The 12,784-nt window shown below is 40.8% G+C and overlaps 1 protein-coding gene across 2 annotated transcripts; it reads right to left on the bottom strand.

Moving 5' to 3' along the window:
* Positions 1-511: 511 nt before the first annotated feature.
* On the bottom strand, positions 512-12,686 carry CASP3 (caspase 3). Of its 2 annotated transcripts, none has more exons than XM_064710549.1 (8): positions 12,554-12,686; positions 8,340-8,476; positions 7,165-7,257; positions 6,208-6,332; positions 5,600-5,728; positions 3,571-3,746; positions 2,981-3,098; positions 512-1,928 (listed from the first exon to the last, which is right to left on the bottom strand). In XM_064710549.1, exons 3-8 carry the CDS (start codon positions 7,236-7,238, stop codon positions 1,702-1,704), a joined length of 849 nt encoding a protein of 282 aa, XP_064566619.1. In that variant the 5' UTR covers positions 7,239-7,257; positions 8,340-8,476; positions 12,554-12,686; the 3' UTR covers positions 512-1,701. The 2 variants fall into 2 exon arrangements, with proteins under 2 accessions (XP_064566619.1, XP_064566618.1); XM_064710548.1 differs by having other exon boundaries at positions 12,538-12,623.
* Positions 12,687-12,784: the final 98 nt, after the last annotated feature.

The raw sequence follows: 12,784 nt of genomic DNA, 5'->3' as shown, positions 1-12,784 counted from the left end.
GGAGATTTTTAATAGCAAAACAACTAATAACTCAAGGAACATCCCTCTGCCACATTACTCTGAAGAAGATTAAGAGAAGTCCTGTTAGTTATTTACAACATAAAACCTTGCAAATGCTTGTTGTAATTCATAACCTATGAGAAGGCCTATTTAATTTTGTAACAGGAGCATGGGCAAGAATCTGCCCAGAAGTGAAATTTCAAGGAATTAAAATAGACCTACCCTCTCTCAGAGAACATTTCTATAAGAGAGAGACAGAATTGCTCCTATCCAGCTGGCAGTCATTAAAATTGCCTCCCCTGCATCCCTTTTGAACCTGCATTTCCCATGTCTCAGTCACTACCATCTGGCTATACAATGCTTTAAAGGGGATTCTTTTCAATTTCAGGTGGTAAGGCCAATGGGGGAGAAAAAGGACAATAGTAATTTGAGGAAAGGAAAGAAATAAAGTTAAAACTAATCTGCAAAAGCTATCAAATCCTAAACAAATAACACACATAGAAAAGCATGATACAATCCAGGAAACAGTATTTAATTAAAAAAAAAAACACATACAAAATGCCTCTTGCAGTGGACATCAATTTTCCAGCATTGTTTTTGCTACAGAATTTTAAAAGGGTTTCAAGTCTTGTTTCGCAAGCACCTATAATAATTCCATATTCTGTCTTCCACTGATCTTAAAAAGACTGCTGCAAGTTGAAATACCAGCAAAAATGTTTTGCAATTTTGTAAAAGTCTGTCTCACAAAATTCAGAGTCAAGATATAAATTTACTATTTGTTAACACATGGAATTACCTTTACGAAGTGGAATTTCTCCAGTACCACAAATCTAGGTTTTCACACAGATTACATGTGACATACACAGAGCCAACCCATTCTCATTTAAGGCTAACTAGAGGAAAGCAGACTGCTCAGAATGCAGACTTCCTTTTGCACTAGTTCTTATAGCTCCAAATATGCCCCAACAGCTCACCCTTAGGGAGCTGCAGAAAAAGACATTTTGGAAGACTGCTCCCTTGGGCACTCAGCTTCAAGGTCAGAATACAAAATTTATTTTGAAACAGCTTCCATGCTGATATAATTGTTTTATCTAATATTCCATACACAAAGTTAGTAAATTATCACAAATTATCAGGAAAAACTGACTGTACTTCTAGACATGCTTCGTAATTGTATGCAAAAATATGAAATGGCTGTTTTCCACAGTTTATGCCCAAAAGTGTAAAAATAGTTTAGGTTATAAACTAACCCAAACTTTAAGAACTTGAGTTAAGAAGAAATGTGTGATGACACTACCATCATATTACCAGCAATGACATTCTGAATCTTCTTGGTAAGATTTGAAACCAAACTATTTACAAGAGCTGTTTATTTTCTGTGCCCCTTCGGCAAAGTGAAATGTAGCACCAAATCGCTCCAATAAACGATCTGATCTTTCTTCAGTCTCCCTTTCCTCATTTTCTGCAATACTCAGAGCACTACTTTCAAATCTGCTTCAGCTACTTAATGCAAGCTAAAGAGCTTTGCATTTCTACACGGCCACAGATACTATGTTTTATCTCTAACAACAGACATATCTAACTTTGAGACACTTCATTGTGCCAAACACAGTAGTGAACAGTTATTCAGATTTAAAAGTGGTATTTTGTACTAATATTGCATATAAAATGCAGATAAATAGCATGAACTGAAAAAATATTTTAGGAAGGGAAATAAAATTCTTTGGTGAGCATAGAGACAATACATGGAATCTGTTTCTTTGCATTAAAATCCTGTAGAGTGGAGCAGGACTCATACTCTGCCACTTTGCGATTGACACGAGTTAAAATCTGCATGAGTTCAAGTTTCCCTGCATGTTTCTTCAGCATTTCACACAGTGACTGAATAAACCACGAGCCTTGAACTGCATTCCTCCAGGAGTAATAGCCTGTGGAAGAGAGCAATGTCAAAGTGATGAGAGGGAGCAGCCTTTGATACAGGACAGGTCAGCAATTAGGAGAACAGTGCACTGTTTCCAATGGCAACCAATATTTTAAATAACTCAAAACCACCAACCAACAACATTTAGACTTTATAATCTCCACAGATTCCAATTGAATTTTTTTTCCTAATCCTGTCATCTTTTATAATCTAAGAAAACCTTATGTAGGAAGAAAATCAAAAGTCAGGAAAGTTACCTTCTGCTGCAGCAATCTTAGTCATTAATCACTTACTACTTTTCATGGGGTACACAAAGAGGTGACAGTACAGATGGAAAATGGGTTTCAGTGTCATTAATTTCACAAATGCGTGCAGAATTAAAGACTGAACCTACCTCTGCTAAGTGGAAATAGGACATATGAAGGGCTCTGCCACTACCAATTTTGCTTAAGGATGCAATACAAATACAGTCAATAGACAAGCAATATGCTGGTACTTATCATCCACTTCTGCACATCTGATTATTTTGTTCTCTGAGAATAATATCTTTTCCTCTTGCTGTAAATTGTTTGCACAACTCCAATTAACTGAATTTCCAGCAGACGAACATTTGAGGGTTTGCTAGTGAGAAGGATATATTCAGGGTTTGGTAAGGGTTTTGTAGGAACTGAGAATAGTAAGTACTTCAACAAGAAATCAAGTCAAACTAAAAAAGTGATTGAGGGAAGTAAATATTTATTTCCATGAAGGACTGTATTTGGTCTGGCTGAGGAGGAAGAGTTCATTTTCCTACAGCAGCTCTCACAGTGCTGTGCTCTGCACTGGCAGCTGGAAATGTGCTGATATCACCCCAGTGCCTTGGGGCGTTATCAGCACATTTGGGAGCAGCGCCACCGAGGGGCTGGGACTGGGCAAGAGCCTGCGAGGGGACACAATAGGACAGCTGACCCAGAGTGACCAAAGGGCATTGCACACAAGTGAATTCACCCACTGGCTGGGTGCCACTCCAAGCTGTAATTCACAGCATGAGTACAGGCTGACATGGACACAGTGCCTCACCTGGAGCTGTAGAGTAGGCATACAGGAAGTCTGCCTCTACAGGTATTTTCTGACACATTGTTTCTTCTGATCCACTGTCTGTCTCAATACCAGCATCTAATTCTGTCCCTCTACAAGCCTATTGGAAAAATGGAAAAAATGTTAAAATAGAAAAGTAAAGGCAGCGATCATTATAAAAACAATGATATTTTGTGTCTTAAAAATTATATCATGATTAAAAACTGCAAAAATAACAAGAATTTATGTGTCACACTTTCATTAGACAGACTCAGAAGATAACTAGTAACATTTATTTAAATCAACTACACAATTTGAGTATTCATTCAAAAGTGCACTCAGAAACTCATTAAAATATTACCTAATATTTTATTTAATACATAGAATTAACACAGTGCCAGCTGTTATAAATACAGCCTGTCTAACAGGGAAAATCATGCCACTTTAGATCTGAAGAGAATCATACTCTGAAAGTAATTACATTCAAATCTATTTTAGAAAAGATGAACTTTTTGCACTAATAATTAGTGGGAAATGGTATTTTTTTTTAACTATCTGGCTGATTTGATCATCATTGTTCAGCTGTACATCACCTGAATGAAAAAGAGCTTGGGTTTTCCTGCTAAGCTTCTGCACCTGTCACCTCTGAAAAGGCTTGTTAGTGCTTTCAGTTCAAGAGGCCCATCTGTACCATAGATCAATCCTTCATCACCATGGCTCAGCAAGACACAAACAAAACTGCTTCGCTTGCTGTGATCTTCTTCAGAAACTTGAAAGAAAAAAAGAAAATTATCTTAACTTCCTGTACTCTGTAAAAATTTGGAGCATTTGATCCTTCCTAGGTCATAGAAGTTTTTAAGAGCTAATTAGCATGTTTAGAAATCTCCAAAGAGTTTTCACTTCTGAACACAAGAAGCCTGCCTACTTTACTTCAGGACGTTGGGCACAGGAAACCCCAAATTAAGGGCCAACCCTCCCCATTGCAAGACATGGCCACAGAGCTAGGCCAGGAATAGTCAGGAGACAAAAAGGGTATTCCCACAGTGTCTCCAAGTTGGAATGATACAGCTCATTCATGCTATAATGGTCAGCCTTGTGATCTAGGATTGGACTGATGGAACACCCTGGGTTTTGGGAAAGAAAGGAGAAGTCCTTCCTCTCTTTCCAACTGGGGACGCTTCAACTACTTGGATTACATGGGAACTAAATGTAGCGTGACCATGGCTGTTGCTGCTCCTGCAGGTTCTAGCACTACACTTCTCCCTCACTTTTTACCTGTGATGAGGTCTAGAAAGATCTCTGAATACTCTTAATTTTGTACTTACAGTGATTTAAGCTTGATATAAAGTGTTTGTAGTTTTATGCTTTTTTTTATGTTGTGGTACACAAATAGCATAGGATCTATATTCTCCAATGTCTTTTGTTGCCTGACATTGTGGGAAATGTACTTGAGGACCAAGATGACTTTTTCAAATTTATGAAAAGATAAAAACAAGGTTAAAAGAAAGGATCCAAAAGAAATTATGAGTGGTAACTCAAAAAGATGCAAGAGTTTGTAGATGAAAAATAAAAACAGTCCCTAAGTCTGAAGTCTTACTGTTTTGTGCTTAACAAAACACTAAATTTCTGTTCTGGAAGAAATTAATTGTTTCAACTTTACTCAAGTGATGTACACTCAGGCATTTCTACAATTATGGACAATCACTGCATTTAGAAGAGTCACATTTTCAGCTACTTTCAACAGACCAGCTACAACAATACTAATGAATTAACCATGTCTGGGAACATTTTCTGGCATAATTATTAACTGGCACTAAAGACCTACATCTATGTTATCAAACACTTTCATTAAAAAACAAACAAACAAGAAAATCCCAAACAAAACCAAACACAAAACCCAAGACCAGGATCACTGCAGGCTAACTGCTGCTGGGAATAATCACTGGAACACTTTCAGTGTTTCAGTATGACCTGGAACAGTGTGGGAGAGCACTAGTGGGCATGAGGCCCAGCCATGGCAGAGAACCTTGCACCAGTTAACTGGAATGGCCTGTGTCCCAGGGCACTGATACCATTTAATGTACGGGTCTAGATGCAGCCAAGTCCAAAGCCAGCAGGACTGACACAGCAGTATAAAGCTCTCACTTGAAAGAAGGGTGTTTTGTTTCACAAGGTAAGCAAAATGGGTGTTTATCCAAAAGAAAATTCAGTCTACACACCTGCAGTTCTGGTCCCTCAATCAGAACCCCTCCTTGGGCCACACCATTAAGCAATAAACACAGAACCCCTCCACCCAATCTAGCAGCTTTCTGTACAACTCACAGAGCTTCAGTGATCCCAGGATCAGAATATAAATCAGTCTGCATTTAAGTTTCAGCCTTTTTTCCATCCTTCTTTAGAAGATGAGAAAGGATACGCATACAACAGTCATGGCACAAAGGATGGAGAGACAGCTAAGATGAATAAACACAGAAACTATGATGTACATGTCATCCTTAGCAATAAATCACCAGAAGGTGTGAAAAAGCATCTAAAAGAACCCAGAAAGAAGAGATGTGAGGGCAAGAGATGTATTTGGAAACAGTAGTTGACTTAATGTACACACAACATATAATAACTTACTCTTTTTCAATAGTTTAAAAATGTTCTCACATGAAAGATCATTGTTGATCTTTACTTTGTATTTCAAATTCATAAAAACTTCTCTGATACTTGCAGCATCTGCATCCGTACCTGAACGGGACGACATCCCTGTACACAAGAGAAATGTGTTATTTTTTCATATTATATACATGGCATGGCCTGATTGAGCCAAATTACTTTTCTTGTTTATAGCTGTATCAGTCTGAAATATTCCATTATTCCAGATTCACTCTAGCAGAGACAACATTGCACTGTTACATGGGCATATCATCTCCCACCCTCTGTACCTATTGTAGATTTATCTGCATCTTATTTTTATATCTACTCCCCTATTTAAGGACATAAGAATTTCATTTACAAAAGGTAAGAGAGACTTGTACTGCAGATCAGTTTTCCTCCTCATTACTGCTACACCCTAATGCATTCCCTTTATGCATATTTGGGAGAATGGACTGAAATAAATCACACCCATGACTTAATTTTAGAGTGCAATCAAAACTGGTCTGCATATTTAATTTTGAAGAGTAACACACGGCACAAATTTATCTAAATTAAGGAAAAAAGTAAAAAAAACTTGTGAGTGGTACTGGTATGTGGCTGGAAGTTCTTATTGTTTATTATTACACATTCCCCCATCTCTGGATAATCCATTCTGTAACTGTAGTCTGGCAGAATTCCAGAGTCCATAGACTTGCTAGCAGGTAGGCTCTTTCTGCATAGAAACCAGACAAAATGTAGGTGTTAATTTCTGATCTCTCTTTTCAAAATAATGACAACAATAGGCTATTTTAGCAACCCCAATGGAACTGGTGAGGTTGCATTTGTAGCAACCTTCTGTGGAACTTGCAACAAGTTTGAAATTAAAAGAATCAAGGAAGAACTGTGTTTAAAATTGTAATGCCTCTGTGCAGGAGAATATGAAAACTATGAAAACTTAGTTTAAGGATGCCAATTACTGTATCAACAAGAAATCAGTTGGGCCTTTTTACTATCATCTTTTGAAATTTATGTACCTGGAGGAAAGGTCAGCTCTGAGAAAACAAATCTGTTCTGAATTCTAAACAGAAGTTATTATCATTGAGTTTCCACATTCAAAATCTAAAGAGATGTGGCAGACGTGTGCTCCTTTCTGCTTAAGCAATAGCTGCCAGCGTGATGGCTACACCTGGATGAAGCTGACTTTGGGAGACAGCCAACACAATGGCTGAGAGCCATAAGTCTTCCTCAACATGTAGGGGCTAGCTGAGCATGCAGCATCCCAAAACATGGCTCACATGCAAGTTTGGCTGTAAGTCACTTGTCCTCCTCCACACACAGCAGGCTGCACAGCAGCATCTCCCTGGAGCAGAGATGCCTCTCTCAGTTACTCCTCGAGCCTGAGACACCCTTGCCACAACAGCTTCTTGGTAAGTAATTGGTAGCATGCTAAACTTTAAAATCTTAGCTCAGTGATATCAAGGATTGATTGTGCATATATTATCCCTTAGACATAAGCTGCTGAGCAGACGTCAACTGAAGACTTAAACCAAAAGTACCTCACTTACCCTTTAAAACCTGGAATAGATTTTGCATCTGCCTGATCTTCCCCCAGATGTGGTCCATCTCCCATTTCTGTCATTATTGCTTTCAATTATCAGCTTGAAAATGCAAGAAAATAGAAGTATTATGAGAGTTCACAGAATAATTTTAGCCTAGGATATTAGTAGGCAAAAAAAGAAAGCTTTCTGAGTAATCTCTACACATTTCATATTTGAAAGAAGAACATTATTGCCTTCTAAAAGAGCTCTGGGAAAAAGTCTGCAGATCCCTATGACCAAATCATTCAAAAAATCTACAAAAAGCAAGGTAAGAGAGAAACAAATCAAAAACAATCCTTAAAACATTGTAATGTCCCCAGATGCATTAGAAATTAAGAACCAAAAATCAAGCAATACAAGTTATTAGATATGTGCAAAGACTAACACAGATTAGAAATTAGGTCATAGTAGTTTGAGAAATGAGTAATTTCTCTGCATTCCATTTCAAATGAAACATCACTGCATCCCTTTCTAACTGGTGTATGTGAAGGCAATTGCAATGGTAGTAAAATAAAACCATGACAATATAACTTAAATCATTTGATGGAATGACCTCTATGCTGTGGGCTATTTACTTTTATCAGAATACAGGCCAATAAATGATAATGGATACCAAATCAGAAATCAATTTAAAGCATTAAACCTCCTCCATGGTTACTTTGTGTATACTCAAGGAACATACTACCAAAAGTTGCCTTAAACTCAAGTGTCAGAAAACAATTATGCATCAAATTTAAACCACCAGATAGGACAGAGTAATAATTGCTTAGTAGTGCCAAGACCTCACAAAGGTCAAACAAGGCATTACAAGGCAAGAATTTTAAAAAAACTTACTTCAGCAGATATATTTATGGTGAATAAGAAGGTATGAGTAACCAGACCAAGTAGCAAGATTTGCTGGTCAGATATGATGAAGATCCTTTTTTAAGGTTTAAGTTCTTTGGGGCAAACTATATTTGCCACCTTACATAATGATATTATTATTATTATTATTATATTAAGTCTCAACTTTGTATCTGTACTCTTGTTAGTACAACACAAACACCCCTTTCTGTGGCAACAATTACTGATGCACCAGAAGCAGCAATTTGGTTAGGTATAATCTGCATTCTTAACCTGTTTCTAGGAAGACATTTACTTACATTTTTAGTGGCTTCAAAAGATCTTCTGTGTTGCTCTGAATATTATTTCAGAACACTGATGTAATTCAGTCTTCTTCACCACCAAATTATTCCAGACTTGACAACTGTATTATGTAATGCAAGAAACAGGAAATTTCCTGAAAATCAAGTGACCAAAATACAAAATAAGCTTAGTATTTTAGAAATATAATGTCTGAAATACACTTTATCATTATATTTTAGATATTTACTTTAAAGACAGTATCATAGGGTAGGAACTAAATCTACAATGCTGAACTAGACTGCCTAGCCTCTTGATGTGGATTCATCCATCCTAACTTCAAAGTCTAATTCATTAGAAGTACCCTGTGGGAAGAAAAAGGCAAGAAACTCCAAAAGGCAATTCAAATATTTATGACCTGTGGCATGACAGAGATCCAACCCTATGCCCTAGAGAGCAGGGCACATTAGCACTGCCAGCAAAGTCTAGTCTAGAGTGACAACTGGTGTGTGCACCCAGCTCTAACTGAAGGGCAGGGCTTCTGATCCCCAGCAATTGAAAAGAACACCTCTCATTGACAAGGATGCTTTAAAGTTCTGCTCCTGCACAGCCCAGCTTCAGGAGTTTCTATGACTTTTTCAACCATCCCTACTACAATATCCTTTGGTTTGGGTCTCAGCTTTCCTGAGCTCTCAGCCTCAGCAGAGTTTGTAGGGAAACATCCAAGCAGACTGACCCACCATTCTGATGCCACTCATACTCTTCCTTGCCCTGGAGAAGAACTGGGTGCACGAGCACAGCCCACATCCTTCAATGTGGCTGGGATTAATAAGAGATAGGGAAATTATTAACTTCCTTCATCTGTCCTTTGGCTAACAACAGCAATAAACAGCCAAACCAAATAAAAAAGCACAGCATCATGTGGCAACTCTATCATCAAAACCAGCTAGCAGGTGCACAGACAGCAGTGCAGCCATGTCAGCACAGAAACCAACTTCTGCTCAACCCCAGCTGCTGACCCCAGGTGCCTGGCACAGTCAAGTTCTGCAGTGCCAGGGCTGCAAGTCCATGAAGGAGAGAGGGTGAGCTAGTACACATGTGCCTCCATAAGCTGTGGCCAGCTCCTGTTTATCACATGAGCCACACAGCAAGAGCCCCTTAAAGACTCAGCCAAAGCACAGGGAAGGCCAACACACTCTGGCCAACAGATGAGCCCTTGGAACCTGGAGGGAGGCTGAGTGGTTATTGGGCTCTCCTGCACTCACATCAACCAAACTGTGAACAGCAGCAGCCTTAACTAAGCAAACTGCAGAACCCTGACAGCACTGAATGCTTCTCACAACATAAATGCTAAGGCAGGATGCAAACACTAAGAGAGATATTCAACATTTAAGTGACCTTAAAATAAGACTTATGTCTTTGACACTTTAAAATTTAAAGCTCTCAAACTGCTGTCCTTGATCCAGCACCAAAGAAACAAAGAAATTGGAAGTAGCTAGCAAAACCTACAATTACAACAAACTATATTAGTTTCTTTTTGAAAAATTTCAAACACAACTTGCAATAGTGTATCATAAAAATATTTCTTACTAAGGCCTCTGGGAGCCTAGTTCACAGCCTACACTTTCAATTGTTCAGTGAAGTGTTAGAGCTTCCAGCACTCTGCTTCATCACAACTGCAGCTTGTCTGAGAGACTTTACAGAAGCAATAGGGATTGTCCAGAAAAACTGCTTATAACATGTTGAGTACTTGAAATGCACATGGCTTATCTTCAGAACAGAATCTGTAACTCCCTTTTAATATCCACCAATTCCTGAGCACCCTCAGGCACCAGGTCACCTGCGCTCTTTAAAGAGCAGAAGACACCCACAAAGAGATTTCTCTTTTGTTGCTCGGCACTCAAATCCGTGTTTGAGCCAGCAGGGTGTTCTGTGCTCTAAAGCACCGGTCAGGGTAACAGCAACGCTCTCAGGAGGATGGTGCTGATTCTGACAGGCCACGAAGAATTGCCTCATCCTGCTTTAGCTAATGCAGTGATGCCATGCATCTCCCTGCGGAGCATGATCTCATCCTGGTGGGGGGACGAAATCACAGCAGTGCTTTAAAAATTTATTACAGATTTTTATTCTGCTCTTTGATATTATTTTCTCTGAAAGCTTAGATAAAATGAGGTTTCAGCTGTAAGGAAATATAAAAACCCAAGTTCTTGAAAAGAACAACAGCATTTTTATAATCTAGCAAAATATATTCTGTAGATTTTAAGAAGCTTATTTTATAGTATTGTATCTGAAAAAAACACAATTAAAAAAACCCAAAAACCATAAGACAGAGACAGCAAATATAAAGGTGATGCTACAATGATCTTTACATATACCAAGTAGTAAGAAATAAAGTGGCTCTAAAAGGTCCAAAGCTATGTAAGCTACCAAAAATGACCAATGTCTCTCTGTACAGCAATAATGGCAAAAATATTTTGCCCGACATAAATGCAGTTGTTTTAATGCTTTTCTTTTGATAAGAGAAAGCAATAAATAAAACAACTTTTTACTCCATTCCAGCCTGGATTTACTTATTCTGCCTGGATCTAAGGAGAATAAATTCATATCATCATGTGTCACCACTGCCATAAGAACCACCAGGTTTCTTTTTAAAGCAACAGTTATTGGAAATGAGGCTCAATTCTCATCAACAGAAATGAATGGTATAGTGCCAAAAATAATACCAAAGCTTCTGAGATGGGAGAAAGCAAATAATTAAACTGTCTTTAGTTACCAACTGGATCCTGAAATATGCAAACCACAGGAGACAACACATATTTAGTAGCTATCTACTGTTATAAAGCAATGAGTACAGCACTATTAAAACACATGTTCAAAACAGACATCAGCAATGTAAAACAGCTCCCTAAAGATAGGAAAAGAGCAGTTTCCTACATCACATGACTGCAAAAGAAAATGTCAAGCATTCAAAGAAGTATTTTTTGTACATGAATGCATACAAGACATATGATACTAATGCGGACATGCACATTAAAAATGTTCCCCTCTACAATGTATAACGCTAAACAACAATTATCTGACTAATAAGAGAAGGAAAATATAGATACAGACTACATGAAAAAACCAAAAACATTTGAAATACACCATTACATTTTCTGTGTGACACTATCCCCCTACTAAATACTGCTACCACAGACGGAAGCAGGCTGAGACCGCTCTTCCCATTGCTTCTGGCCTGGATGCAGCTGCTGGAAAGCCCTGACACTGGGCCAGCATTCTGATCTTCCAAAACCCAGCATGAAGCTGTAAAATCAGCTGAATTACTCTGAGTGTAGCTGGGACCCTTGAGTTATTAATTCACCTGTAGCTATTAGTCACATCACCACCGCTATAAGCAATAGCCACATCGTGTTCCTTAGCATGAAGGGCACGGTGTGCTAGTTCTAAACCTACCCCACCTGGCAAGCAGACACCTGAAAGAAGAACTGTGAGTTACAGGGTAAAGGACTACAGATGGCCAGCCCGATCCTCCAGCCCAGAGGGAACAGACAGGACACAGCCCGCCTTTTCCATGCTATCAAAAGTCAGCCACAGCGCCTGCCAAGGCCCCAAGCACGCTTTCCGTCAGGGCAGACGGGGTTTAACACGCTTTGTTCTGGAAGACCCAAATACAGCTCCCGACCCCGTGTTTCCGGTCAATGGGGTCACCAGAGAGCAGTTCGGAATTACAGCGCCTTGCTTTGTTTTCCTTCTTTCTGCCCTCTGTTTTAACAGCTTCTCCACAGAGACAGGCTGAAAAGGCACAAGCTAGCTACCGTAAGGGTCTGCAAAGCTAACACCTGAGCCATGGCTCTGCCCCCAGGCAGGGGAAGCGGCGGGCGCTGGGCTGGCGCCGGGCCACTCTCTCCTGCCTGGCCCGCGGGTAAGGCCGGGGCTCACCCTCATCCGCCCCCGCCACCGACCGAGAGACCGACCGACCGCCGGGCCTGCGGGAGCCCCGCGGGCAGCCGGGGGAGCGGCGCTCTCAGCCAGGCCCGCCCCGGGCGAGACGCTGCTCCCCTCCTGCTCCCCTCAGCCGACTTGCTCCGGGAGAGACGCGAGCGGCCACGCGGACCTGGAGAGCCACAGCCTGGCCCACCCCCCTCCCCGCTTTGTTCGGCCCCGCCGCCGCACCCGCATCCCGGCCCCGGCCCACACCCCAGCATCGCCACCACCCACCAGCTTCGCCACCTACTCGCTGCGCTCCGACCACGTTTTCCCGAGCCTGGCTTAGCTGAGCGCTGCTCGGCGCGGAAAAAGCCCCGCCGCCGCCGCCCGGCCCGCCCGGCGCCCCCTGGCCCCGCCCCGCGCAGGGCGGGCAGCCCGCTCCATGGCGGCGGGCCGCGGGCGGCGGTGGTGAGTCCGTGCCGGCGGGAGCGGCGGGCCCGGCCTCTGGGCCCTCCCGGCGCGGAGAAAGGCGTGCGAG

Source organism: Zonotrichia leucophrys, chromosome 4, assembly GCF_028769735.1.
Source record: "Zonotrichia leucophrys gambelii isolate GWCS_2022_RI chromosome 4, RI_Zleu_2.0, whole genome shotgun sequence".
Classification (NCBI taxonomy): domain Eukaryota; kingdom Metazoa; phylum Chordata; class Aves; order Passeriformes; family Passerellidae; genus Zonotrichia; species Zonotrichia leucophrys.
This window is presented reverse-complemented; position numbering and strand designations above follow the sequence as displayed.